The sequence below is a fragment of the Microcaecilia unicolor genome, chromosome 1 (genome assembly GCF_901765095.1).
Source record: "Microcaecilia unicolor chromosome 1, aMicUni1.1, whole genome shotgun sequence".
In the NCBI taxonomy this organism is placed as follows: Eukaryota; Metazoa; Chordata; class Amphibia; order Gymnophiona; family Siphonopidae; genus Microcaecilia; species Microcaecilia unicolor.
The window spans coordinates 109900810-109928744 of record NC_044031.1 but is presented as its reverse complement, the minus strand read 5'-3'; the positions used below and the strand labels follow the sequence as shown (position 1 = coordinate 109928744).

General features: G+C 42.5%; 1 protein-coding gene across 1 annotated transcript; it reads right to left on the bottom strand.

Annotated features, from left to right (window-relative positions):
* Nucleotides 1–5163: 5163 nt before the first annotated feature.
* LOC115460078 (uncharacterized protein C17orf98-like) lies at nt 5164–20680 on the bottom strand. Its single transcript, XM_030189920.1, has 3 exons — nt 20419–20680; nt 16055–16154; nt 5164–5359 (listed from the first exon to the last, which is right to left on the bottom strand). The coding sequence occupies exons 1-3, from the start codon at nt 20656–20658 to the stop codon at nt 5202–5204; spliced, it is 498 nt and encodes a 165-aa protein (XP_030045780.1). The 5' UTR covers nt 20659–20680; the 3' UTR covers nt 5164–5201.
* Between the last annotated feature and the right edge of the window lie 7255 nt (nt 20681–27935).

Genomic DNA, 27935 nt, shown 5'->3' with positions numbered 1-27935 from the left:
CTGTGCCAGAGCCAGGGGTGGGAGGCGGGACTGGAGGTTGGGAGGCAAGGATAGCGCTGGGCAGACTTATACGGTCTGTGCCAGAGCCGGTGGTGGGAGGCGGGGATAGTGCTGGGCAGACTTATACGGTCTATGCCAGAGCCGGTGGTTGGGAGGCGGGGATAGTGCTGGGCAGACTTATACGGTCTGTGCCAGAGCCGGTGGTGGGAGGCGGGGATAGTGCTGGGCAGACTTATACGGTCTATGCCAGAGCCGGTGGTTGGGAGGCGGGGCTAGTGCTGGGCAGACTTATACGGTCTGTGCCCTGAAGAGCACAGGTACAAATCAAAGTAGGGTATACACAAAAGTAGCACACATGAGTTGTCTTGTTGGGCAGACTGGATGGACCGTGCAGGTCTTTTTCTGCCATCATCTACTATGTTACTATGTTTGTTGTTTTAGAGCCCCTGATGCAGCTCTAGTGTGAGCGAAACACAGCTTGTGTAGGGCAGTTTCTGTTTACGCTGTTACAATAAACATCTGGTTTGACTATTACCTGGTCTGCTTCTTTGTGTCACCACATTGGAGTTTGCAGATCATTTGTCCTGCTGTTTCTTGGGTCAATAACTTACTGTATACCTATATCTATGATAAGTAAGCAAATTTGCTTTCTGTGGAGCCTCAAAGACCAATTGCAGCAATTCCTTCTTTGGGAACAAGATCATGTTTTCCTGTATGTAATGACGTTCATAGAGTTTTCTGGAGAAACACTGTTCTATTGAACTGGCATTTTGGCATGTCAGTCAGTTGGAAGAGTGGCCACTGCAAGCTTTTCCTAACTCAAGGCCCCTTTTACTAAGTGGCGATAAGCCCAATGCGGGTTTACCGCTCGCTATACAGGAAGTACCTCCAGGCTACCGCAGCAGTCCGGCGGTACTTCCTACCTCCTAGTGTGCCGTCATTTCCGGCATTACAAAAATGTGTTTATTTTTGTAGCACCGGAGTGTGCCCGGCGGTAATCGGGCAGTGCCACGCGCTGCCCAGTTACTGCTGGGTTAATGCAGGAGCCCTTACTGCCACCTCAGTGGGTGGCGGTAAGGGATCCCCCCCCCCCGAAATGGCTACACGGCAAGTGATTTACTTGCCACCCAGCCATTTCCTGTAGGAAAGCGAGACTTCCCTTTTACCAGCTACGGTAAAAGGGGGCCTTGGTGCGCATGTAAAATATGTGCCGATGCCAGTGCCTGTCCCCATTTCCCACAGCTGTCGCGGGGATGACCAAAGTTCCAGGGGGCGTGTCGGCAGTGTACCGAAGGCGGGACGGGGGCGTGCTTAACAGATGGGCGTTCTTGGCCGATAATGGAAAAAAGAAGGGCGTCCCTGATGAGCATTTGGCCAACTTTACTTGGTCCCTTTTTTTTCAGGACCAAGTCTCGAAAAGGTGCCCGAACTGACCAGATGACCACCAGAGGGAATCAGGGATGACCCCCCCCCCCTTACTCCCCCAGTGGCCACCAACCCCCTCCCACCAAACAAAAATTAAAAAACATTTTTTTCCAGCCTCTATGCCAGCCTCAAATGTCATACCCAGCTCCATCACAGTAGTATGCAGGTCCCTGGAACAGTTTTTAGTGGGTGCAGTGCACTTCAGGCAGGCAGACCCAGGCCCATCCCCCCCTACCTGTTACACTTGTGGTGGTAAATGTGAGCCCTCCAAAACCCACCCGAAACCCACTGTACCCACATGTAGGTGCCCCCCTTCATCCCTAAGGGCTATGGTAGTGTTGTGCAGTTGTAGGAAGTGGGGTTTTGGGGTGCTCAGCACCCAAGGTAAGGGAGCTATGCACCTGGGAGCAATTTGTGAAGTCCACTGCAGTGCCCCCTAGGGTGCCCGGTTGGTGTCCTGACATGTCAGGGGGCCAGTGCACTATGAATGCTGGCTCCTCCCATGACTAAATGCCTTGGATTTGGTCATTTTTGAGATGGGCATCCTCGGTTTCCATTATCACCGAAAACCGACGTCGCCCATCTCTAAGGTCGACCATCTCAACACTTAGATCGACCATCTCTTAGGTCTACCTAAATGTTGAGATTTAGGCGTCCTCGACCATATTATCGAAACGAAAGATGGATGCCCATCTTGTTTCGATAATACGGGATGCCCCGCTCCTTCGCGGGGACGTCCTCAGAGATGGGCGCCCTTAGAGATGGTCGTCCCTGTTCGAAAATGCCCCTCCACGTATCCATCACAGACCAGGCTCTTTTGTCAGAGTCTGGCTTCATGTTCATTTAATGGATACAGCAGCTACAACTTGACATCAAACTTACAATAGGAAAATGATTAAATATAAGCATAAATACAAAGATATACTGTACATTATTGGCAGCAGTTTTACAAAAGGGAAAGTATGTATATACTCTCCCCTCCTAATACTGCCTCTACTTACATGTACATGGGCCACTCCTATAATTTACATCTACAAGTGTGCACCTAATTCTATAAGTGCCCTCTTCAGCTTAGCTGCGCTGTCATTCATACAATTTTTACCAGCTCTGTTTCTGACAGCCACTTGGGAGTAATCTAATCTAATCTAATCTAATCTAATACAATGCTTATATTCCGCAGTTTCCCTATAAATTCAGTGTGGATTATATAAGAAAGAAACGGGGTATACCCAGGACAATACAGATGTAATCTCATCATATTATACAATAAAATAAAAATTTACAAATTAACATCATTTAAAAGGCCCTAAATTATAAATATCATTCATCAACCTATGACAAATATTTTTCAAATAGCCAGGTTTTCAAAGATTTCCAAAATAAAAGATAACTGTTAAGATATCTAAAATCCACAGGCAGATCGTTCCACATTTTTGTTGCCACAAAAAGAAAAGAAGACAGATAAACTTTTTAAAATGGAACTTCTTTAAAAGACGGAAAATGCAGAGTCAAAAAATATCTCAACCTTAAAATACTGTTATAGGTTGAAATGATCATCAGTGGAAGCATCTATTGAGGAGCCAAACCATGTAACATCTTAAAACCGCTAACACAGCTCTAAAATAAATCCTAGCCTGAACAGATAGCCAATGAGCTTTGACCAATAATGGAGTTATTCTATCAGATATACCAATGAAGTAAATCAGCCTTATTGCCGTGTTGTGCAAAGTTTGAAGCTTATTTAAGAGTGCACTCACAAACCCGGTGTATAACAAATTACAGTAATCCAATTGGCTTCATATCAATTTAAACTTAACGTATTCAAAACAATGCCTAATCCTTCCTAATTGTTGTAAATAGAGAAATTTTTTTTGTAAGCAAAGTATCCTGTTTTTCAAAAGATAGATTACTGTCTAGAACAACTCCCAAAGGGGCCCTTTTACTAAGCCGCATAAGCATCTACGCGCAGCCAACGTGCACCAAAATGGAGTTACCACCTGGTTACTATGTGGCTCTTGTGGTAACTTCATTTTTGGCATGTGTCCAATACGCGTGGCTGAAAAATAATTGTTATTTTCAGACATGCATATCAAACACGCACCAAGTGGCACTTGACGCATGTAGGTCATTACTGCCCGGTTACCGCATGAGACTTTACCGCTAGGTCAATGGCTGACGGTAAGGTCACAGACCCAAAATGGACATGTGGCAAATTTGATTTTGCCACACGTCCATTTTCGGCACAAATTTTAAAAAGGCCTTTTTTACAGGCGCACTGAAAAATGGATCGGTGCACGCCCAAAACCCGCGCCTAAACTACCTCAAGCCATTTTTCAGCGAACCTTAGTAAAAGGACCCCCAAATTTTTGTAACTGTTTCTACAGGGCATAGGATCCATTAATTGCCAAAGTCCGCCAAAAAAGCTGTCTTTTAAAGGGCAGTATAAAGGACCTTTCGGTGGCATCAGCTTGCAGTTTTGCTGTGTATCTCAAAAGGGGGCTTAATTTTATGTTAATATAGTTGAAAATAGGCGATTGCACACAGGTTAAAATTGAATTTAGAAAAATACCAAGGGGCCCTTTTACAAAGTGGCAGTAGCCATACCGCTATGTCGCTGTGCACCAAATGAGCTCTACTTTCAGGCTCACTCAGGAGCCCGGTGGTAGTTCTGGCTTCCAGTGCATGGTGATTATGGCGCTAGAAAATACTTTTGTATTTTCTAGCACGGGTGGCTAAATAGGAGGCAGTAAGGGCTTCCCCAGAAAATGGCCGCGTGCCAATGCCTTGGTTTACCACACGGCCATTTCCTTCTGGAAAAAAAAATGCCTTTTACCAGCTGAAACCTGGTGTAAATGCTGGCACCCAAATTAGGCACAGTTTTAGACAGTATTCTGTATTTCACGAGCAACTATTCAGAATGCTCCTGACATGCCCATGGCCATGCCCTTTAGAGATATACGTCCAGATGTGTGCACAAATTTTAATGAGTGCCAATTAACATCAATAATTGGTTATTAGCCATATATAGAATCCAGGGGATAGTGATCAGGAGATGACTAAAATGAAATACTGTTCAATCTCTTTCTCCTTTGACCTTTGTGGGTGTATGCTGACATCTGAGTTTCACAGCCTGCACAATCAATTTAAACTAGACATATTCAAAGCAATGCCTAATCCTTTGCCAAAAATAGAGAAAAACTTTTTTTGTAAGCAAAGTATCCTGTTTTTCAAAAGATAGATTACTGTCAAGAATAACTCCCCAAATTTTTATAACTGTTTCTAGAGGGCATAGGATCCATTAATTTCCAAAGTCTCTCTCAAAAAAAAAGCAGTGTTTTAAAGGATATGATGAAAACAAAATGTAGGGGTCCCTTTACCAAGCAGTGGCCTACTTTTTAGATGCAAATGATATAAAGATAAATATTCAAATCTTTCCATACCCTTTCATTTGTGTATGGGGGACCCTGACAAATATCCAGTGTTCTTCTCAGAGGCTTAACCCTTTGAAAGCTCCCAGAAATTGGATTGCTGAATTCAAGTACAGCCCCAAAATTCCAGATCTTAAAAATGAAATTTGATTACATCATTTAGGAAAGGTCCATGATCTTATCACTGGCTAGGGTGTGAGAAATTATGGAGCCATTTTCCTGCCAGAAGGTTGTTATTTTTTTTTTAAATCTGAAAAAAAAAGGCAACAGATAATGCAGTAATCTATCTCTCACTGACGATACTAACAGAAATGATGACGTTTTACATAGCAAAGCAATCCTTAAGAGTTAATAAATTGGCAGGTCTGTCAATATCCCGAAAGAGGATGGTTTATTGCGTAATGATGGAACATTTCTTCTGTATCCGTAATTGCCACTGTATCCAAAGAATGGTTTGATCCTGCTTAGGAATAGCCCATGACCCCTCACATATTCCGCAGAGTGACCTGATGGAAGGAAGGCAAATAATAATTACTGACCATATTTATGAAGTACTGTGCAGTAGCGTAGCAAGGAATTTTTTTACAGGGGGTGAGTCTCCCCCTGCTCCCCTATGCCACCCCTCCCTGCTGCCTGAGTCACCCCCCCCCCCCCTGGATCTTAAAATCCTCTCGGCTTTAGTCTTTAGCCGGACAGCAACAGCGGCACTCATAGGCTGCCTACAGCCTCCTTTGAGATTTCTTCCCTGAATTGTCCCGCCCCCTTCTGATGCAGCTTCCTGTTTTGTGAAGGGTGGGCAATTCAGGGAGGAAATTCGAGAGCAGGCCACAAGCAAACTATGAGTGCCACTGCCATTGCCCAGTTGAAAACTAAAGCCAAAAGGATTTTAAGGTGTTGGGGACTGGGTCTGACAGGGAATGCATACACCATTGATGCACCCAGTTTAAATACACCACTGGTACTGTGTAAGAATAGCAACCACATGTGATAACACAATAGCAGTTATTTTAGAAATGATTTGGATGTGCATAAACTGGCATTTTGATGTGTACAACATATATAACGTCTATAAGCCAAGAAAGATATTTCCTAAAAAAAGAAAGTCTTTAATAATTTCTGATACTCAAAATATTGCACTGTTTACGTAAGAAACAAAGGAAGGGAGTTTCAGCTAGAGGCTGCCTGATAAGTTAGTGAAGATTGTAAAGGACACAGAGCTTTTACTTTACAAACAGTAGGAAATCCTAACATAAAAAGATTTCTAGTAATTCTACTATGATTCTTATTAAGAAAAGCAAAGTGATCAATTAAATAACCTGGGGAGTCTCCATGAAAAGCTTTAAAAGTTAAAACAGTACCTTAAACAGTAACCTGGCCTCCAATGGCAAACAGCGCAACTGTGACATAAGAGGGGAAATAGAATCATATTTATTTGCTGAAAAAATAACTCTAACTGCAGCATATTGCTTTCTCTGCAGCTTCATTTTTAAAGATTTTGAACAGCCAATATAAATGGAATTACAGTAATCCAATAATGACAATATTAGAGGCTGCACCATTAGACAAAAGATTACTGGTTCAAAGCATTTGCTGATGACCCATAACTTTTTGAGTAAAAAGAAAGATTTACTGACCACTTTATTAACCTGAATGTTGAAAGAAAGTTGACTATCAGCCTTATTTTCGAAAGTGATGGGCGCCCATATTTCGACCCAAATCGGGAGATAGGCGTCCATCTCGCAAAGGCACCCAAATCAGTATAATCGAAAGCCAATTTTGAGCGTCTTCAACTGCAATCTGTTGCGGAAAAGGGCAAAGTTGGCGGGGGGGGGGGGGGGGGGGTGTCGGAGGTGTGGTGAAGGCGGGACTGGGGCATGTTTATCGGCCGAGGAGAGATGGGTGCCTTCGACTGATAATCGAAAAAAGAAAGGCGTTTTTAGCGCGAATTTGGGTCACATTTGTTGGACCCTTTTTTTTCACGAACAAGTCCCAAAAAAGTGCCCTAAATGACCAGATGACCACCGGAGGGAATCAGGGATGACCACCCCTGACTCCCCCAGTGGTCACTAACCCCCTCCCACCAAAAAAAAAAAACAACTTTAACAACTTTTTTTTCCAGCCTGTATGCCAGCCTCAAATGCCATACCCAGCTCCATCACAGCAGTATGCAGTTGTTAGTGGGTACAGTGGACTTCACCCAGGTGGGCCCTGGCCCATCCCCCCTACCTGTTACACTTGTGGTGGTAAAGCGCTCCAAACCGCCCCCAAAGCCTCTTCAGGTACCCCCCTTCAGCCATAAGGGCTATGGTAATGGTGTAGAGTTGTGGGCAGTGGGTTTTGGGGGGGGATTTGAGGGGCTCAGCACCAAAGGGATGGGAGCTATGGACTTGGGAGGTATTTGACTTTTTTTTTAATTGTTACAAGTGCCCCCTATGGTGCCCGGTTGGTGTCCTGGCATGTGAGGGGGACCAGTGCACTACGAATCCTGGCCCCTCCCATGAGCAAATGCCTTGGATTTGTTTGTTTTTGAGCTTTCCATTATCGCTGAAAAATGAAACCGCCCAGCTCAAATCCGCATAAATCCGATGCATTTGCCCGGCACAAACTGTATTATCGAAAAAAGATGGGCGCCCATTTTTATTTGAAAATACGGTCTGTCCCGCCCCTTCACGTACCCGTTCTCGGACATAGACGCCTATGGAGATGGGCGTTCGCGTTCGATTATGCCCCTCCACATAATTCCACTCCTAATACTCTTGAAACTGAATCAAGATTTAAGTCATCTTAACAACAGAATTATCTTTCACAAATGCCAGTCCAAAGAAACTTGGTTTTTACTTTATTTAACTTCAACTTAAATGAGCATACCCAGGCATCAACCGCCTGTAAGCAATGCAACAAATTGGCCTCTTGAAGTAAATTACCTGGAGTAAAATGTATCAACACAGTAATGTCATCCGCATAAATGTAAAACTGCAACTGAAATGAGTCCAAATAATTTGCTTAGGGTTGTATCAAAATGTTAAACAATGAGGGAGAAAGAGGAGACTCCTGAGGCACTCCACAGACAGCACCCCATGGACAGAAAAATCGCCCTGCATATTCTCGTTATACAATCTAGTTTAAAAACCTTTAATCCAACATAGAACAAACCTTAGATCCCTAGTGAATTTAGGAGAGAAAGGAAGATACCATGATCCACTAGGTCAAAAGCGCTAGACAGGTCAAATTGAACTATGATGGAACTTTGACCTTGACTCAGTAATTTCTGACCAGATAAAACTAAAGAGCAGACCACGGTCTCTGCGCTAAAACCCCGCTGAAATCCTGATTGGGACCCAAGCAATAGTTGAAAATTATCCAAAAAAAGATTGAACTTTTCAGTTACCCATCCCCTTTTCACTTTAACAAACAGAGGAATGGATGCCTCTGGTCTATAGTTTGTCAAATCTTGCGTGCTACCTTTTAAATTCTTTAATATTGGGGTTAAAATAATACCACTTCGTGAAGAAGGAAAATTGCCTAGTTGAAACTACATATTTAGCCAGTTGGTAAAAAAACATATAAAACTAGGACTAGGAGATGGGGATATTAGTGGTATATATGACCTAATTTGAATTGAATTGAATAAGATAAGAATGACATACGTCCAAAGAACAGTGAGATGATGCAAACTTTTTTAATAACCTGGTGGCATCTGTAGCTGTTATTGGCTCAAAGACTTCCCATAACCAATACGATGGTATACCTATATCATTGAATTTCAAATAGGACTGAATTCCGAAGAGAACATATCTTTTCCTTAAAATAAACAGCCAATTCAGAGGCAAATGGGAGACCTGTTACAACAGTCAGTTATTGAAGTTAACGAACAAGCTAGTTTAAACAATTTAGAGGTATCCAATCTATCTGTGTCTACTAATTTAGAAAAATTACTCCCTGTTTGTTTTAACCAAAAGTTGTCTATAAATATTAATTTTCATCCTCCAATTTTGCCTGTTGTGTGTGGTAGGATTTTTTTCCCATAACCTTTCAATCTTCCTACATACTCTATTAACAAAAGTTCCTTAGTGAACCATTTATCTGATTTCTTACCAATTTTACATCTAACTTTTAATGGAGCATTCTCATCTAATATTTTAATAGTAACAAAATCCCAATAATCAATTGAAATCTTCTCCCCAATGGTATCATCAGGTAGAAGCATATCCATCCTATTCCAAAAATCAAGGGTATCAGCTTTTCCCCTCATAGAAATGTATTGCTTAATGGGGAGAGAAATTGGCTTTCCTTTGATCTTTCCAATACAGAACTAAATCAAACAAGAAATGATCAGACCATGTAACGTGAACACATGCAGTTTCTTCAATAAAGAAATCCTGTGAATGAGGAAATCCTATCACATCTAATAGATGACCTTCTAAATCCTAATTTTAGAAAGTTAGACTATACTTGTCCAAATTGCAAATAGATGTGTTTTGAATGGGACTAGAGTGTGGCTAATCTATACACATTCATTACCTACTTCAGAAGGGAAATGCACATTTATGTCCCCTGACATCAATGTCAGGATTTACACCTGCTCCTGGGGGGGGGGGGGGGGGGGGGGGGGGGGTAGGTAATATAAAGGTGCTTGTGTTGTATAGTGATCTACTGGAGGGATTACCTCCTGAAAGTGATACTGGCAAATGATATTAGGATCTATGACAGCTTGGGCAAACACAGACATGTATGTGCCTAAAATGGCAGACATACTCATGTAAGTGTCGCCATATACACATGTACATTGCCACGTTGACCCCACTGATATTTTAGATGTTGACAATTGCAAAATGGGTGCTACTGCCACCAGTAGCTGGCACATACACATTCCTGCATGTATTTTAGGAAAGACTTTATTGGAAATTGATAATGTCTGAACCTGGATGTCTCAATTCCGATTTGTATGTTATTTCTAAAATCTGCTTTCACATCTTCTAGTGACCTAGTGGCAAATAATTGGTGTAAAATGTTTGAATGTCTTAGATACTGTAGTAAGTCTGATGTCGAATCATGCCAGATCACACCATCGTCTTGGGTTAAATTTCTCTTTTCTTATGGATAGGTTGTTAAAACTCCACAATAACTAATTATTGCAAATACATTTATTCACGTGAGATTGCTCTTTCCAAAGGCTCATGTGAAGGGTGTTGGCAATTTCCCCTTGTGGATCATGTGGCTTACTACTACTAATCATTTCTATAGCACTACTAGATGTACACAGTGCTGTACACATTATACACAGGTACTTTCTCTGTCCCTAGGGGGTTCATAATTGAAGCTTTTTGTACCTGGGGCAATGGAGGGTTAGGTGACTTGCCCAAGTTCACAAGGAGCTGCAGTGGGAAACAAACCCAGGTTGCCAGGATCAAAGCCCACTGCACTAACCATTAAGCTACTCCTCCACTCCCTTAAGTGGGTTTAAGAGGGAAAGTCTTGCATAACATTTACACTAACCCTAAAAACCATGCTTTTCTTTTCAAACTGAATAAAATAGTGTGGTTACTGTGTTAGTCCACATGGACATAGGCAACAAATTTTAAAATGACTGGAGGTGCCAAACATAATACAAATTACCCCTTCCTGGTACATAATGAGAGTTCATATGTGTGTGTGTGTGTGTGTGTGTGTGTGTGTGTGTGTGTGTGTGTGTGTGTGCGCTTTATCTGAGGGGACAGTAGAAAGAAAGAAAAGACAAGATGCTGGGCTCGATGGACCCTTGGTCTTTTCCCAGTATGGCATTACTTATGTACTTATGTACTTATAAGTGTCCTAATATTGTCTCCACTCTGTCTATATCCTTTCTATATCCTTTCAATAGCACCAAAGAAAGCAAAATACTTTCCTTTGCTTCTTTCATTTTTGAAGCCTTTATGACATTTCTAAATTTATACCTTAGGCACATTCCACTGAATTCTCTGTATGATGACTAAAGTTACACACGCAAATCAGCACGTATAGCTGATTTGCACATGCAACTTAATTGTTTTTTTTTAACTGTACTTTTTATTGAAGTCCTGCCCAGTGCATCCCAGGATGCAATGGGCAGGGCAGGGCACTGCCATTTTGAAGGCGGCACCCCAGGAGAAGGGAGTGCTATTGTGGGTTTGAGGAGCACTAGGCCACCAGGGCAGGTGGGGGTGGAAAGGCAAGTGGGGATAGGGTTCCCACTGGGCCACCAGGGACTTTTTTGTTTGTGTCGGGGAGGAGGGGTTATGGAGGCTTGAAGTCCACCAGACCTGCAGCCCTTTGTGCCCTTGTGTTGTGTTGGGTCGGGGGGGGGGGTCGTAGGGCCTGGGGGCCTTATCAGTTGGAGGGTGGGGGTCCGGGGGTCCACTGGACACCCAGGACCGATGGTGGCAGCCTGGGCTGCCTGGCTTGGATGGGGGGAGGGGGAGAGGAAGAGAGGAGCCTTAAGCCTAACACCAGCTCCAGGCTGGAGTAGGGTTAAAGCGGTGTTCCACCTGTATGATCACAGCGCAGTGCTCTCATCATATGGGTGGAATACTACAGAGCTCATTTAAATATCATTGAAATATCATTTAAATTAGCTCTGCGGTATTTCCTGGTGCACTCGTTGTTTGCCGCGCCAGGGCCCTTTGTTCATACTGTGCTGGTAAATGCGGATGCTAGTCTGGCGCTAGTGGCCTCTTCCGCTCACATTTACTTTTGATCATCAGGGCCTTAATTTGTTATTGAATCCATTAGCAGTTACAAATTTTCTGATCCAATACCAACATAAGCAGTCAGTCTATACCTTTGGGAACAGAAAGCAGATTGTATGAGTCTGTAAGTCCTTGGGAGGGGTGAATTAAAAGAAGAGAAAAATTATGTACAGCTCAGGGCTCGACACCCCCTGACCCCCTTCCCTCCTGCTTCTGTACCTCAGCCTCCCTATACAAGTGAGTCACTGGCCAGCTAAGGTCAGTACAGATTGATCTACAGATAATGTTGCTTGAATATATTCGTTGATTACAGGTTGAACTATAAAAGTAGCAGACCTTAGATTTTGAGGCAGGGGGTGTGGGGAATTGAGATACATTGCTCTTCCCAGTTTTGACCCCCAAGTTTTCCTCCTGATCCCTAGCTTGATCCCCTACCCCCTCCCTCTACCTGGCAAGAAGAAAGCAACTCTCAATAACATATCTGCTCCTTCCGCTAGCTAACTTCACTGGGTATCAATGTGTGGTGCCCTGTGCTCTTCAATGACTTTCTGACCAGGGCTGGTACAAGGCACCCTAAGCAAACCTTCAGCCTTGTGCCCCTCCCCTAAAATTAATCTTTAGACCCCTTGGTCCCTCCAACAATCACGATCATCTCAACAGTACCCTTCCCAGAATAGTCTGTTAAATGGGCTATTTGAAAACTGTCCACCCTCTATTCTGTTAAAAGTTCCTCCTATTGTTTCTTGGAATTAGTAAGGTTGTTTCCGTGCTGCCCTAGGTGACCACCTAGTCTTGCCTAATGGTTGGGCCAGCCCTGCTTCTCATAATGAAGGTAGCCAGTGGAAGCAGAAGTAGCAAGGTGTTGCTCTCCTTCTAGCTACAGGGAAGGGAAGGAGGTTCACCTTGAGGGCTGAAAATTGATCACATGAAAAAGTAAGCAGGGAAGATGGGGTTACAAATGAGAAAGGACTGTCTGGAGTGGAGTAAGATTATAATTATTTGTTACATTTGTATCCCACATTTTCCCACCTTTTTGCAGGCTCAATGTGGCTTACATAGTACCGTTAACGGCGTTAGGCGATTGCGGTCTGAAACAAATTCAAGGTATGAACAATACAAGATGATAATGTGGTAGAATGAGGTACATGTATGGTTGGTACAATTGGGGGGAACTAAGAGAGGGAGAGGAAGAGTCAGGTTATGTCCATTATGGTCTTTGGTTACATTGTGTCGCAAGTATCTGGTATTTTTATGTTGTGTCGGTGGGGTATGCTCTTCTGAACAGGTCTGCCTTTAGTGCTTTCCGGAAATTTAGATGGTCGAACGTGGTTTTTACTGCTTTTGGTAATGCGTACCATAGTTGTGCACTTAAGTAGGAAAAGCTAGATGCATAGGTGGATTTGTATTTGAGTCCTTTGCTGCTTGGATAGTGGAGGTTTAGGTATGGACTTGTAGATTTTGTGGTGTTTCTGGTTGGCAGGTCGATGAGGTCTGTCATGTATCCCGGTGCCTCACCGTAAATAATTTTATGAACAGTCGTGCAGATTTTGAAAGTGATACGTTCTTTGATTGGTAGCCAATGCATTTTTTTCGGAGTGGCTTGGCGCTGTCAAAACGCGTTTTTCCAAATATAAGCCTGGCTGCTGTATTTTGGGTGGTCTGAAGTTTCTTTATGATTTGATCCTTGCATCCCGCATAGATTCCATTACAATAGTCTGCGTGGCTTAGTACCATTGACTGTATCAGGTTACGGAATATTTCCCTCGGGAAGAATGGTTTCACGTATTTGAGTTTCCACATAGAGGAAAACATTTTCTTTATGATGGAATTCACTTGGGTCTCTAGTGAGAGGTTATGATCGATTGTTACTCCCAGAATTTTCAGGCTGTCTGAGATAGGGAGGGTGTATCCTGGGGTGCTAATGTTTGTGGGTTTGTATGTATTGTATTGGGATGAGATGATGAGACAGTGTGTTTTTTCTGTATTGAGTTTTAGTTGGAATGCATTTGCTCATGAGTTCATGATGTTTAAGCTGAGTTTGATTTTGTTGGTGATTTCTGCCAGATCATGTGTGTAGGGGATGTATAATGTAATGTCATCAGCGTAGATAAATGGGTTTAGGCCTTGGGTGGATAAGGTCTTGGCTAGTGGGGTCATCATAAGGTTGAAAAGGATCGGTGATAGTGGTGATCCTTGTGGTACTCTGCAGTCTGGTTTCCACAGTGATGATATGTTTGTTTTTGATTTCACTTGGTATGTTCTTTTGGTTAGAAAACCCTTGATCCATTTGAGAATGCCACCACCAATTCCGAAGTATTCCAGGAGTCTTAGTAGTATGTTATGGTTAACCATGTCGAACGCACTTGAGATGTCAAATTGGAGGAGGAGAATACACTTGCCTATTGCTATTTCCTGCTTGAATTTGGTTAGGCGAGTAAGTAGTACTGTTTCGGTGCTGAGTAGGGGTCGAAATCCTGATTGTGACTCATGTAGTATAGTGAATTTGTTTATGTCATCATTAAGTTGTTTGGTCACCAGTCCTTCCATTAGTTTGACTACTAATGGGATAGATGCTACTGGGCGGTAGCTGGTAATGTCGATTGATTTTTTTTCTTGGTGTCTTTTGGTATTGGGGTGAGCAGGATGTTGCCTTTTTCTTTAAGGAAGATACCCTGCTGAAGCATGAAGTTTAAGTGGGATGTGAGATCTGTTATGAAGTGGTGGGGGGCAGATTGTATTAGGTAGCTGGGGCAGGTGTCCAGATAGAAAATATTGAGGGTGAGAGAGAAGTGAGGTAATTAAATTTGCTGATGACACAAAGTTATTCAAAATTGTTAAATAGCGAGAGGATTGTGAAAAATTACGAAACTGGGCATCTAAATGGCAGATGACGTTTAATGTGAGCAAGTGCAAAGTGATGCATATGGGAACCTGAATTATAGCTATGTAATGCAAGGTTCCAAGTAAGGAGTCACTGACCAGGAAAGGGATCTAGGTGTTGCCGTTGATGATACATTGAAACCCTCTGCTCAGTGTGCGCAGCGGCTAAGAAAGCAAATAGAATGTTAGGTATTATTAGAAAAGGAATGGAAAACAAAAATGAGGACGTTATAATACCTTTGTATTGTTCCATGGTGCGACCGCAACTCGAATATTGTGTTCAATTCTGGTCACTGCATCTCAATACAGATATAGTGGAATTAGAAAAGGTACAGAGAAGGGCGATGAAAATGATAAAGGGGATTTGAAGATTTCCCTATGAGGAAAGGCTGAAGTGGCTAGGGCTCTTCAGCTTGGAGAAAAGATGGCTGAGGGGAGATATGATAGAGGCCTATAAAATAATGATTGGGTAGACGTGAATCGCTTCTTTACTTTTTCCGAAAATACTAGGACTAGGGGGTACGCGATGAAGCTACAATGTAGTAAATTTAAAACAAATCGGAGACAATTTTTCTTCACTTAACTTGTAATTAAACTCTGGAATTCATTGCCAGAGAATATAGTAAAACCAAGTACCAGATTAACTTGACCATCCAAAACTGAGTCCTTATTGATTGGCCTTCTAAATCCAGGTCTGAAGAAATAGGCAACTTAGTTCTGGCTTTTCAACTTCTCCTTCAGACTACACTAATAATTTCTCAGTAAGAAAACTTAGAAAGAAAAGTTGAAAAAGTAGGTCCTGCCTACTCTCTTTCTTCATACTTGGATACGGGTAGTCACCCATCCAGGAGGCATCCAGAGACTGAAACCTGTACTGTGTGCACCCTTCAGACAGTACTAGAATTTTCTAGTACATCTGAAAGAAAGATGAATGTAAAAAATTTGAAAAAAGAAGCCACAGAGTTACTGTAAAAATATAAAATTGTAATTACATTGTTGTATTTTTTTTGAGAATGTCAAGAAATTGGTTGTTTTATGGGGTTGGCACACAGTGGCACTTTACTTATCTCTGCTGTTGCACTGCTGGCGTCTGCAAAAAGAAGTCACTCCCACTTTCCCAGCCCTACAGTGCTGGCTCTAGTACAGAGCAACTACATTTTCATCCATGGCCCTGCTTTTTCCCCCTGCTTCTCAGCTACTACTGACTTAGGAGAATGAGGCCTCACAGTGAATCTCTGGACATGACCCTGTATCCTTTCACATTCCCCATGGGCTGCTCCTGCAAATAGAACAAAGATGCAGTTTGCCGGTTACGTTTAATGTCATCATTAGGAAATGCAACAGTGAGGATGGCCTTCCATCCTTTACTGTTCCCTTTGGAAACTTTTCATGTAGCCTCCAGCATCAAAATCCTAGGACCGACTATATGAACATTTCTGAAGTACTCAAATTGTACAGTGCACTGAGATCGGTCTTAAATGAAAGATGCTATATAAGCTAAATTTATAGTACTGTAAATATTTTTCATATGTGTACCAGTAATGTATGGTTTGGTATAAGTTTTGCATTGCTTGAGGCAGTTGTGGTACAGATGTCTAATCTATTTCTCACTGATACCTGCGCCGGAGTTGTTCCTGGTGCTCAGGTAGAGAGCGGCAGCTCCCTTGACCAGAAAGCGGTCTGCCAGCTCACCATAGGTGGATGTTCCGCCATTTGACTGTCAAAAGAGAAGACTCTTTAGTCACACATGCAGTAGGGTTTGTCGTTAGAGCAAAGACAAAATTTTGGGATGATGCCATTGGGAAAGCCAATCAGCAGCTGGAGTATCCAAGGGTATCATTTCTGACAGCAGTAATGCTTATGCAGTCATTATTGAGAAAAGTGTTAATGCAGATTTAATGCATGTAAGCCAAGTGAATGCATGACTTTTTTCTAAACTTCTTTACATGTGTAAAATGCTGTTTTACTGTATTCATGTATTTATTTGTACTCTGTCTATAATTAAGTGGTCACAACTAACATAAAATTAGAAACATGAAGACACAAATCCCCAAATTCAATACATGGCACTCAAAATTGTGCATGCAAATTTGGGCATGTGTGCAATTTAATTGAACAATGAGCCAATTAGTACCAATAAATGGGCACTAACAATTAATTATTGGTGCTAATTGGCAATTAGAATTTACAAGTGCATCTTCCTAGTCAGGAAGTCGCGGCAAAGGTTAATCATGCTCTCAGAATGAGTGGCAAATTGCCGCTAGGCAGCAACCTTTGACTTTTCCAAAGGTCTTTTAAAGACCACTTGTTTTCTATGTCGATTGGCACACTTACCATTGGATGATTTCACTCTCCTGAGATTATATAGAAAGATTCCTGAGGCAGGCCCTTTGGCTGAAACACAGTGCTGTGTCGAGAAGAATTTGAAGTTTCTGTGATTTGTCCCCAGAGAGCCTGGTCCATTTCCCACTGTTCTTACTAATTTTTTTTTAATGGTGGTGTGCTAATGGCAAAATTAGCACATGGCCATTAATTAAAAAAAAAAATGGGAAAGTCAGCCATTTTTCAGCTGCAGGAAAGACCTGGATAGGGGCTTGTTAAGACCACATTTTACCGCAGCTTAGTAAAAGAACCCCTATGTGTCTTTGTATAATAAGATGCTTTCTCCACCTCCAAACCTTGGTGACCTCTTAAAAAATGACCCTGTTGTAATTTTATAAAGGCATTTTTACACATATGTAGCCTATTCTAAAGTACTGACTAGATTAAAGGTATACATGGGTAGCATATACAGGTGGGCAGAGCCTTTAAATACATGCATAGATTATAAAACAAGCTAATCTACAGAGCATGTGTACATTATAAAAGACAGTAATGTATGAAGCTATGCATAATCTAGGCCTGAACATTTGCACCAGCCCAAGAACAGGTATAAGTATCCACATCTGCAAGTAAGGGCAATTTCTGCTACTTACACTAGTATTTTATAAAGAAACATAGGCATATCTGTGTCTTTATACAATAGCACCTACCTACGTGGGTGCTATTGTAAAAAGACATGCCTACTTGCCTCTCTTAAATCAGGTGTCTATTATAAAATTTTGCTCTTCGTGTATACGACTGAAGAAAGAGAGTTGGAGTTGGCCGATATGTTTGTGTACATTAAGGAGCTCATTTTCAAAAGAGAAAAATGTCTCAAAAACGGCATCCAGTGGCATTTGGATGTTTTTCTCCATAAAATTCCTTTGTTTACCCTTGGTTGTGTCTCTTATTTCCTCGGACCACCACCGCTGTTCTTTTGGACAAAGCAAAAACATCCAGGGTTGTTTTGGTCTAGACCTGTTTCAATCACAACTAAGTCACAAAAAGATGACCTAAATCACCAGATGACTACTGGAGGAATTTAGGCATGACCCCCCCCCCTACTCTCCCAGTGGTCACTGACCCCCCTCCCACCCTACTAAAGATGTGAGAGGAACAGTACATACCAGTCTCAATGACATCTTCAGATGTTATGGCCAGTCCTATTAGAGCAGCAAGCAGGTCCCTAGAGTAGCCTAGTGGTCGGCGCAGTGCACTGTAGAGAAGGGAACCCAGGCCCATAACCCACTCTAACTGTTACACTTGTGATGGAAAGTGTGACCCGTCCAAAACCCATCAGAAAGCTACTATACCCACATATAGGTGAGGGCTATTGTAATGGTGTACAGTTGGGTACAGTAAGGTTTTGGTGGGTTTTGGAGGGCTCACCATACAATATAAAGGGGTAACAGTGAGATGTGTACCTGGGACCTTTTATGTTAAGTCCATTGTAGTGCCCCACTGCTCTGCTGGGATGTCTGTGTGGCCAGTCTATTAAGAATGCTGCCTCCCCCCCCCCCCCCCCCCCCCCCCCAATACATTCCAATGGCTTGTTTTTGTGCATTTTTTCCTTGGACTTTTTTTCTCTTTGAAAATGGTCCTAAAAGATAGACATGCTGAGCACAACAACATCTAGCAAATGTCCATTTTCAAAACAAAAAGTTGGACGTTTTTCTGGTTTGGAAATGGCCATATTCATTACTGGGTTTTTGTACATTTTCCGCAAAATGTCCAAAATCGGATTTAAACACCATGTCGAAAATACCCCTCCATGTCCCTTATTAACTAAAGCATAGTATGCCAGCAGTGTCATGGTATTTGCTAACATACATTAATCCCTTTGAAAACACCACAGTAAGCAGTTACTGCAGCCAGTAATGTGCAGACATTAGTAGCAGTGTTCCAGCCATTGGAAACACATTGGTATCTCAAAAAAGATATAAAGGAATTAGAAAAGGTGCAGAGAAGGGCGACGAAAATGATCAAGGGAATGGAACGACTTCCCTATGAGGAAAGGCTGAGAAGGTTAGGGCTCTTCAGCTTGGAGAAAAGGCGGCTGAGGGGTGATATGATAGAAGTCTACAAGATAATGAGCGGAATAGAGCGGACAGATGTGAAGCGTTTATAAACTGTACAGCGCTGCGTAACCCTAGTAGCGCTTTAGAAATATTAAGTAGTAGTAGTAGTTTACACTTTCAAACAACAACAAAACCAGGGGACACAAGATGAAGCTAGAATATGGTAGATTTAAAACAAATAGGAGAAAGTTTTTCTTTACTCAGCGTGCAGTTAGACTCTGGAACTTGTTGCCAGAGAATGTAGTGACAGCAGCTGGCCTTACAGAATTTAAAGGGGGTTTGGACAGATTTCTAAGGGAAAAGTCCATTGAACATTATTAATTTTTTTTTTTTTGGGGGGGTGCCGGGTTCTTGAAGCCTGGATTGGCCGCTGTCGAAGACAGGATGCTGGGCTTGATGGACCCTTGGTATTTTCCCAATATGGCGGTGCTTATGTACTTATGTAAGCACAATAACACTGTCCACCTCCCTCCACTCTTCTTAAAAGGCCATTGTCAGCCAGAAGAACACCCTACCCCCCCAGCTTGAAAATCAGCCCATTATGGCATGATTGCCACCCTCCCACCTGAGCAGGCTCTCCTTGCTGCTTGCACCCCATGTGGGACAAAGGATAGCATAAGGTCGCCTGGCAGAGCCAGTGGGCAGAGCCTGGTGACAGGGGCTTATTCTTACTCAAACACCTAGGGACCTCTTCAGAGCAGATGGGGAGTCTCTAGCCAGGTGTTATTCCTGGTTGGGTATTACTTTAGGCCAGTGCTTCTCAACCCAGTCCTTGAGGTACACCTAGTCCCATCAGGGTTTCAGGATATCCACAAAGAATACATATGAGATATATTTACATACTAGGAAGGCAGTGCATGCAAATTTATCTCATGCATATTCATTGTGGATATCCTGAAAACCTGATGGGATTAAGTGTGCTTCAAGGACTGGGTTGAGAAGCACTGCTTTAGGCTATTGACAACTGCAAAGGGAGATTGGACGGGCGGGCGTGAGACATCTACAAGTGTGACGTTTTTAGATTAAGGCAGATTAATACGCTTTGCAGTAAATGATTGTAATATTAACAAAGCAACTCATTAATATATTCAGTATATTAAGCACTTTTATTTTTTGCATTTAGTCAAACTTACGTGTTTGTTACTGATAAAATTGTTAATGCGGGTTTAATGCATGTTAACATTAACAGAAATCTTATATACTCTGCCTTGAGCTCTGTACGGTTTACAAATGTTTATAAATCATCCAATCAGTGTCAATAACAGTCATGATAGAACCTAGATAACAAGCTTTCAACTAAAATACTTCTTAAACAGCCAAGTTTACAACATCTACCAATGTGGTGTCTAATGCTTGTTAACACACCTTAGTAAACAGAGGGCTACGCAAATTCCTGAATGGCATAATGGTTTGTAAAAATCCAAGTTCTGAGTTAAAAATGGGCTGCTGCCAGGAGCCAGTGGCACAGTGGGCAACACAGCTGCTACAAACCAGCATTAAGAACCCTAGAGCTAAAAGCAGAGGTTTGCCAGAAGCACTAACCTGCCCTGTCCTTTTCAACAAAGCTGGAACTGGTTTGCTTAGGAAGTAGGCCTCTGAATGGTGGTCTCGCTGTGCATTGTAAGGTGGGATCACAGAGCCCAGTTTTGGCAGGGAATGGCTGTAGTCTTTAGCTATGCTGCCCACGGCCACACAGTCCAGAACGAAATGTTTCTCCTTCTGCTGCAGCTCAGTCCTTGAAGGGGATGGTGCAAAACGACTTAGTTTTCTGTGAGGCAGCATCCTAGGCCTGCAGAGAAGTAGAAGAAAGAGTGAAATGTGGCTGTAAGGCTGCTGGAGCACGTCTGGGTTTCTCTGTACACTGAGCAAGAGACAACACAAATCAGGATAGGAGTTGCTATGGACACAGCACACAGTATAGAACTGACTGCCTCGCTCAATTCAATTTCTCTGCTTCTTGTGGAGCTTATAGGACGACTTTAGAAACTGTCTGTGTTTTGCAAACTTTTCATTCCACAGGCAGGGCCAGTAAGGCAAGAAGAAATGCAAGATCTCAAATGGAATGGTGTAGAGAGGGTAGTTTATGCTTGCTAAGAAAAGTAACACTTTTTTGGGAGGTACCTGCATAAGAAGTACTACTACTACTACTACTTATCATTTCTATAGCGCTACTAGATGTAGTGCTGTACACTTGAACATGAAGAGACAGTCCCTGCTCGACAGAGCTTACAATCTAAGTACAAGCAAACTGCTGTAATATAGCATCAAAAGGATGATAGATAAGTGTTTAAACTTATATCCTAAACCAAGGGGGAGTTGAGAGATACCGAATTGCACATGATTCTTGCTTTTGTATGCTACAGGACAGCTATTAGAATTAGCTTTACCTGTGGAAGTGCTAGCACACCACCTAAGCACTATTCCACAAATACCCGCTTATCTTAGTGTGTATTTGCAAAGGGAGTACATGAGAAGGTGGAACATAGGCAGGACATGGGCAGGGTTCCTAATTACATAGGTAACATCCCTCCCATATTTATGCCAGGTCTATGGCTGGCAGGGCCAGTGCTAAGGTTTTTAATGCCCCTCCGGCAACTTATAACTCAGTGCCCTCCTCCTCTTTCTCTCCCCTTCCAAGCTCCTACCCTCCCACCCACAGCCCCTTTTCCTCCCCTTCCCTGTCCATTGCTTCTTCTCTCCCTCCTTTCCTATCCAGAATCACCCCCCTCTCTCTCCCTGTTCCCCAGTCCATCACCCTCTCTTTCTCTCTCTTCTTCCCCCAAGTACAGCATTTCCCCTCAAACATACCTCCATCCCTTCTGCTGCTTCCACATCGCTGAATTGCATTTGGTGCCATAGTAATAATCAACAAAGCATCAGCCATAGGTGCTGCTGAGCCATCGACCCATGTGCTAGCGAGGCTCTGTTGGTTCCGCCCCCTCTGAAACACACAATCACATCAGAGGGGGTGGAACCACCGGAGCATTCCTGAGCACATAGGCTAGAAGATTCCCCAATAGTCTCCCCCTCCCCCACCTCACTGTTAGACTCTGAATGCAGCACTTCCCCTCAAACCTACCTCTCTCCTTTCTGCTGCCGCCAATGTTGCCATGCTTCCAGGTCCACTGTAGCAATCAACAAAGCATCAAACATAAACACTACTGAGTCTTCAAGCCCATGTGCTCATGAGGCCCTGCTGGCTCCACCCCCTCTGACTCATACAGTCACATCTGAGGGGGTGGGACCAACAAGGTCTTAATTAGGCCTTGATGCTCAAAAGTAAACACATCTTCCTTAGGCAAAATGTCTTATACAGATGAAGGGAGCAAGAAATTAATAACATATAACGCTCAGCTTCAAATATACCCCTTAAATTTCATATCTCATTGGTCTGGTAGATTAAGACCCTTTAATTAGATCATCAGATCCATGCATCTACCTCTATTATGGCTAAAATTAGCCAAGCATGTCTCGGAGGTAGTGACGTAATCCTCATCGATCTTCTAATCCTATTTTTCTATTTTTCTATATTTTTCATCATTTTTCAATAACTTAAATATTCAGCTTATATATAGCTTGTACTTAGCTTTTTTAATGCAATCCAATTACTCTTTTACTGCACTGCATGCGGTGGAGACACAATAAAGCCGACATGGTTCCATGTTTCGCGACAAGCGCTGTATCAAGGTTGTCTCCTATATCTTTTCTAATCTTAATCACAACCAATAGTCATATATCTTTTGATCTTTGTTGGTCACTTGCTTCTAAAAAAATACATATTCCCTTAGACAACTTTGGTTGGTTTTGGCGCCAATATATATATATATATATATATATGCGCCAAAACCAACCAAACGTACAGATGTACAAATATCAATGGTGAAATCCAGTTGGAAGTGGTCAGACCATGGTACTGACTTCCATTTAAATGAGCTAATCGAGCTATTAGGATAGGAAGTCATGAAGTCTAACATGCAATGGAGTGCAGTAGCGTACCATAAGTTTCTGTTGTGCTGCCACCTTGTTAGAGAAATCATTGAGAAGTAGAAGTCTCGCGCCCTCATATTCCAGTGGCCCTTTCTTTCTGTAGGCTTATAGAATCTGCTTCTTCTCCCACCAGCTGAGGAAGCGTGGTATTGCCAGCAAAGGTCTGAGCTCTTCCTGCACTCTGCTGCCAATTTGATGCATGTGTTTGCAGCTAAAATGGCCGCCCACAGGGACGAGACCCAATTTTTCCAGCAACCATTGGCTAAGATGCTGTAAAGATCTACGTCCTTAACATTCTCTGATAACCCCACAAGCCTCTTAGGTTATTCCTATGGTTTCAGTTGTCTTGATCCTCAACCTGATCTTGAAGGGTCTTGGTGACTGCCTGAAGCTCCTCCACTGGATGGGTGAGCTGTTCATCTCTATTCTCCTGTGCAGACACTTTGTGCTCCACCTCTGTGAGTCTTTGGCCCTGTGAGTCACAGCACTTCCGCAGCTCATCCACTGTGGACTGAAGTTTGTTGAGTCGATTCTCAAGGGTAGCTGCCACAGAGCGGGAGATTTCTTGCACCCACTCCACTGCCAGAATTGTGAACGTGGCTGGGGGTGATTCCGCATATCTTGGTGCTGATCTTATCACAAGATGCCTCTGGAGTCCTTGGTGGCAACCCCCAAGCTGCCGGTCTTGAATGCTGCTTCTCAGCCTGAACTGTTCCAGAGATATTCAGCCCAAATCAGGAATGGAAGAAGGCTGTGGTCACCTGGTGAAAGATGCTGATAATAGCAGGTAAAAGGGAAGCAGCGCTGGATCTTCTCTCTCCCACATCCTCTCAGTCTGGAAGCATCACGTGACCACCCCTAATGGACTACTGTAATGGTCTTATTGGTATCACAAAGAAGTCACTCTGAGCGCTTCAAGTCCCCAAAATTACATAGTCATAGTCAGGATGATTACAGGTACCTATCATTTTAGTCACATCCATGTTAAATTGTACAGTGCTGCGTAACCCTAGTAGCGCTTTAGAAATGTTAAATAGTAGTAGTAGTAGTAGTACTGAAATCTCTGCACTGGCTACCCATGAGACATCGTAAAGAATTTAAGACCCTACTGCTTGTCTTTAAGGTTATCAATAAACACGTTTCTCCTATGTTATGCTCCACTTTGAGATTTTACCGACCAGCACGTCCCCTGAGATCCTCTCAGAAAAGCCTCCTTGATGTGCCATCTTATCAATCAATGCGAATGGATAAATATAGATCTTCCATCTTTCATATTTCAGGTCCAGAATTGTGGACTGCTTTACCTATTGAACTTTGCACAATACAGAATACAGCACAAGCATAAGGACCAATGGAAAAGTGAGAACACAGCTTTAATTTTTTATGCATAGTTTTGTTTAAATAGCTGATTGTTAGTGTGAATGATAGGTTAAAATATTACAAACATTCAATAAAACATACTTGTGCCATATCTGATCCCTTATTCTCCAGCATGAATGTTACGCTCCTTAGACCAGCAACTTCTGGTGGTTCCTCCACCCCCCCCCCCCTGCAGATGGTACCCCTATAAACCTTCCATAAGATGATGCTTTCAGTCTCTGGACCCATACTCTGGAAAGCACTTCCTTCTAACCTATGGCAAATCCATTCCCACGTGGAGTTTAAGAAAGTATTAAAAACTTATTTTTTTGAACAACTCTATGGGCCAACTGCATAGTGCAGCAACCCTGTTAGTTTAGTTTTTTGGTGCGGTTGGCTCCAGTCTCATGTGTACGACTAAATGTCATCAGCAAATAAATGACTTCACTATCTGGACCCCTTGGCTCAGGTAAAGATTAAAGAGCAAAGGCGATAATACTGATCCCGGAGGTAAACTTCAGGTCATTGAGAAAACACCCAATTTCCAGCTATCTCAAATTACCTTCTGTGTTATAGCTGGCATAAAAGATGGTAACCAAGAGAGCTCCGACCTAGCTTATCCTAATTTCACTAGCCTTTGAACTAGAAAAGAATGGCTTATTGTATCAAACGCTGTGGTTAGGTCCACACAGACAGAATTCTTTGTTTACTTAAGCAAGCTATTAAAGTGTTTTCACTGCTGTTCCTGTTAATATTTCAGAAGAAATAAAAAATGGTATGAAAAGGATTTCATGAACAAAGTATTAAAAATAAAAGAATCAAATTGTTTAGATCTTACTAGGAGAGTAGTATTGTATGCTGCCTCCTGTTCACATTGCAGGGGAGATTTTCAGCACCCTTCTCTATTCTCTGACATTGCTGCCTCTTCCTAACATTGCCATTTTAATCTGACAGACCATACCATTGTTTTATATCCTCTGGGACCCGTGTCTTTGTATGTAGCTGCCAGTCTTTTTCTTCTGCCAGCTCTGCATTTTTCTTAGTGTCTTGCATTTTCCTTCCACCGTTGCTGTTGCTGCTTTATTCCTTCTGCAGTGCCTTGGGGTCTTCTCATAAGAACATAAGCCATACTGGGTCAGACCAATGGTCCTTCCAGTCCAGAATCCTGTTTCCAACAGTGGCCAATCCAAGTCACAAATACCTGGTAGAAACCCAAATAGTAGCAGCATTCCGTGTTACCAATCCCAGGGCAAACAGTGGCTTCCACATGTCTATCTCAATAGTAGACTATGGACATTTCCTTCAGGAACTTGTCCAAACCTTTTTTAAATGCAGATCCTAACCGCCATTACCACATCCTCCGGCAGCGAGTTCCAGAGCTTTGAGTGAAAAAATATTTCCTCCTATTTGTTTTAAAAGTATTTCCATGTAACTTCATTGAGTGTCCCCTGGTCTTTGTACTTTTTGTACAGAGAGGAAGAGATTGCTGCATCTCTTATCACTCAATTACAAAGTGCTATCCAGGAAAACATTTCCTAGGCAACTAAATTTCATGCATATAACTGCCTCAGGAGACCTCAAGCCACTTCTAATGCAGACTTGCCCACTGAACTTCAATAGATAATTCTTTGGTGAAAGCCCCCCATCCCACTAAACACCAATACCCAAACTTTTCATTTCCATTGCCTTGGGGTGTTCCTGTCAACGTTGGTACCGCTTTACCCCTTCCAGTGATATGAGGTCTCTATGCCACTGTTATTTAATTGATTGATTTCACATCTTACAATTCTATTGTCCCAGAACTGAAGCTATATTTGAACTAATCAATGGTAGGTTCTTTGTAACAGGGGACTAGTACAGAGGATTTAGAAGACATGCCAATCTTTCTTTCAAAGAAGAAGCCCTAATTCCTTTCATGTGATCTTCCTGGCAACACAACTAAAAGTAGGCTATTGCCATCAAATTCTCTTTGGCAAAGCTATCTGTGAAGACGCTCTGATATGCCTTCATGTACCCCTCAAATGGGTTCATTTTCCCATAAAACTCCAATCCTGACCTCACCCTTGTGGTGCTTCCATATCACACACCCACAGTCGCGGTCTACTTACCAATGCTGATGCTGTTCTTTCTCTATGCTGGTGCCTTGAATCTTCATGTCAGTGCTGGTGCTGCTTCCTTGGGTTCTCCATGCCCTTGTTAGTGCTACTTCACTCTTTTCCCATTGTCTTGAGGTCTCCATGCTAATGATGGTGCTATTTTGGCACTCTTGTCATGATCTGGAATCTTCATTCCACTGTTAGTGTTACTTTGCTCCTCTCACGGTGGCTTGGATTCTTTATGCCACTGTTAGTGTCCTTTGTCTTCGTGCTGCTTTTCATGTTGGAGTGTTGTTGCCTCTGTGACAGACATCTGACAGCAACTTTTAAACAAGTTCCAATAAAAATGGCTAGAAAGCCCCACTGTTGGAACACAGAATTGCTTGTCTCATTGACTTTAATTGACCTGAGTGAAACAAATGAAACCAAGTTTTCATAATCCAGGCCAACTGAACCAAGTGTGAACTAATCTGAAAATGTTTCCCTTGCTCATCTCTAAACCAAACAACTTCTAAAACTAGTCATGTTGTTGTCAATTATCAGGCCACCTATTTAGGAAACTTAGCTAATGCCTGAGGTTGGACTTCTATCAATTTTTTTGCATGAATTTCGTCTGCTGGGCTGCCACACCAGATGTATTACCTCACAGTAGGGTTTTCTAGCCATTTTTATTGGAACTTGCTTAAATCTTGCTGACAGGCATCTGCCACAAAGGCAGCAACACATCAACATCAAAAATAGCATGAAGATGCCTCATAGGTGTAACACAGACCCATTCCACTAGGGGGCAACATTCTACACAGCTAATTGATACAGTACATTGGCTTTCTTTGTCTTCCATTTTAGCAGGTGATAAGAACATTTGCACTTCATTTTTCCCATCTTTACTTTCTGCATCCATCCCTTCTCCTTGCACTGCTCCCATTCTGATCCATGAATGACTGTTTTTGATCCTTCTTGGCATTGGTCCCTAGTCAGAGGATTTTGCATTAAGCATCTTGCACATTTGCCAATGCTGATCATCCTACCCAATGTGACAATAAAAGCAAATGTCATGGAGGTTTATGAAAATGCCCCTACTCCATTCACTTTGCATTAATAGATTAAACACCGTCTTTAGCTCTATTTCAGGCTCTTCTGCAGCAGATCCCTGCCAGTAACTGACACCTCTCCATATGCACACTTTTGACAGTACAGCGGTCATTCTTTCCAGTCCCACGTCTTCCCCTGCTTTTCATTCCACGCTAATGCCCAGTCATTGTCTCCTTAGTTCAGGAACATCCACCAATTAATCCTTTTGTAGGGTTTGCAACCACTCAACCTCCTTTCTTGTTATTGTTGTTTACTAAGCTCTGTGTGCTTGAACCAGTATACAAGGTAATTGGTTTGGTCTGTTGAGAGAAGCCAGATGCATTTTAGTCTGCTTGTGACATTAAGGTGCAGTTCATTAGGATTCTCTTCGAACTAGAATTGGATTGGTCGGAGTTGTACACGGTACAGGTTACAAGGTTTTCTCTGTTGTATTGAGGCCTGTTGCAAAAATGAAAAAACTAAAACAGTGAAAGCTTTCATTCTTAATTTCTATATGACAAAACTTAATGTCCTTCAGAAATGAAA